General features: G+C 34.3%; 1 protein-coding gene across 1 annotated transcript in view; it reads left to right on the top strand.

The window, feature by feature from the left end:
* TMF1 (TATA element modulatory factor 1) overlaps positions 1-1395 on the top strand; it is a 20208-nt gene that overhangs the window by 15745 nt on the left and 3068 nt on the right. The window contains exons 17-18 of the mRNA XM_009329852.1: positions 248-373; positions 1250-1395. The exon at positions 1250-1395 is cut by the window's right edge and continues 3068 nt beyond it. Of these exons, the coding sequence (XP_009328127.1) occupies positions 248-373; positions 1250-1393 (270 nt within the window). The 3' untranslated portion in view covers positions 1394-1395. The remainder of the gene's footprint in view (positions 1-247; positions 374-1249) is intronic.

The following is a 1395-nucleotide window of genomic DNA, read 5'->3' as shown; positions in this document are numbered from 1 at the left end:
TTTGTTGCTTCCTTTTTTGTTTTGGCAAGGACCTATCCAGAAAGCTGAACTTGTCTATCTGAAAAAGAAAAAAAAAAAAAACCACTGATCAGATTTGAGAAGAAAGTGAGAGTGCTTCCAGGGTGTGCTGTTTCATAGTCTGGCTTAAGAAAAAACCTTAATTACTGTATCAGAATATTTTGATACAGTGTTTTATAAACGTGGTAAATTCTTTCCTCCTCCTAATTGTTAAAAGTATTTACCTTAGCTGGAAATTGGGAACCTTGAGAAAACTCGATCAATAATGGCAGAAGAACTGGTTAAATTAACAAATCAAAATGATGAACTTGAAGAAAAAGTGAAGGAAATACCAAAATTACGTGCACAGTTAAAGGTAAGTGTATTTCTGTTGTAAATCTGATGTAAAATGGACATATTTGGTTTTTTTAGAAATACCCTTATCAATTTAGGATTATATTCAAATCTGCCCCTAATGATAAATGACTGAAGAGCCTGGGGTTTTTTTGTATAGTAGAATCTAAAAAATGCCTACTCTGTGACTAGGTAGTCACTTCAAAATGCAGTTGTTAGAAATGTGCACTGTGCATAAGATCGCATGTTAAATCAGGGAGAGTGCATTTTTTTTTTTCTTGTTTCTCTCATGTAAGACACTTGTGTGAAAGTAGTCTTTTTGGAGGAAGGGGTGTTTTGATAAGTAGCATGGATTTATGAGTGTGATCGGAAGCTGAATGAGTGTGCAGTACAGATACAGGTAATAGGACCAATATTTTAATCCTCTGAATGTTTAAGAACTTAAATTGAAATATTGGAAATAGTTTTGGAATAACTGTGGAAATGATCGTTGTTCTTTAAGTGCAGAATGTTAAATTGCCCGATGAAACATTTCACAAACTGTGGTTGTTCCTGTAGTAAAACTTAGTGCAGTTTGCTGTTTTTTTAATGCTTATAGCGGTTGAACTTCAAGGTGCTTCAGTACGTCCTCCGAAGCCAGCACTAATTCTTTGTAGTTCAAGGATCTTTTGTCTTTGGAATATCTCCCTTTTATATCTAGACTATAAACGTAGCCATATTCAGAGAGTCAAAGCATAAAGTGTTTTTGAAGAGTTTACGGTGTGCTTCATTGTAAAGTAGTTATACTTTGATAAAAGAATGCTACACTTATTTTCCCTAGTAGTGTAAAACACTATCCTAGCAGCAACTTTTTTTTAAGCTGAAAAACAGTCAGATAACAAACTGCATGTCCTTGCAGGATTTGGATCAAAGATACAATACAATTCTTCAGATGTATGGAGAGAAAGCAGAGGAAGCTGAAGAACTCCGGCTGGATCTCGAAGATGTGAAAAACATGTACAAGACTCAGATAGATGAACTTTTAAAACAAAGACAAAACTAATT

This window comes from Pygoscelis adeliae, unplaced genomic scaffold (genome assembly GCF_000699105.1).
Source record: "Pygoscelis adeliae isolate BGI_AS28 unplaced genomic scaffold, ASM69910v1 Scaffold67, whole genome shotgun sequence".
Classification (NCBI taxonomy): domain Eukaryota; kingdom Metazoa; phylum Chordata; class Aves; order Sphenisciformes; family Spheniscidae; genus Pygoscelis; species Pygoscelis adeliae.
The sequence above is the reverse complement of the archived record's forward strand: the minus strand, read 5'-3'. Positions and strand labels throughout refer to the sequence as shown.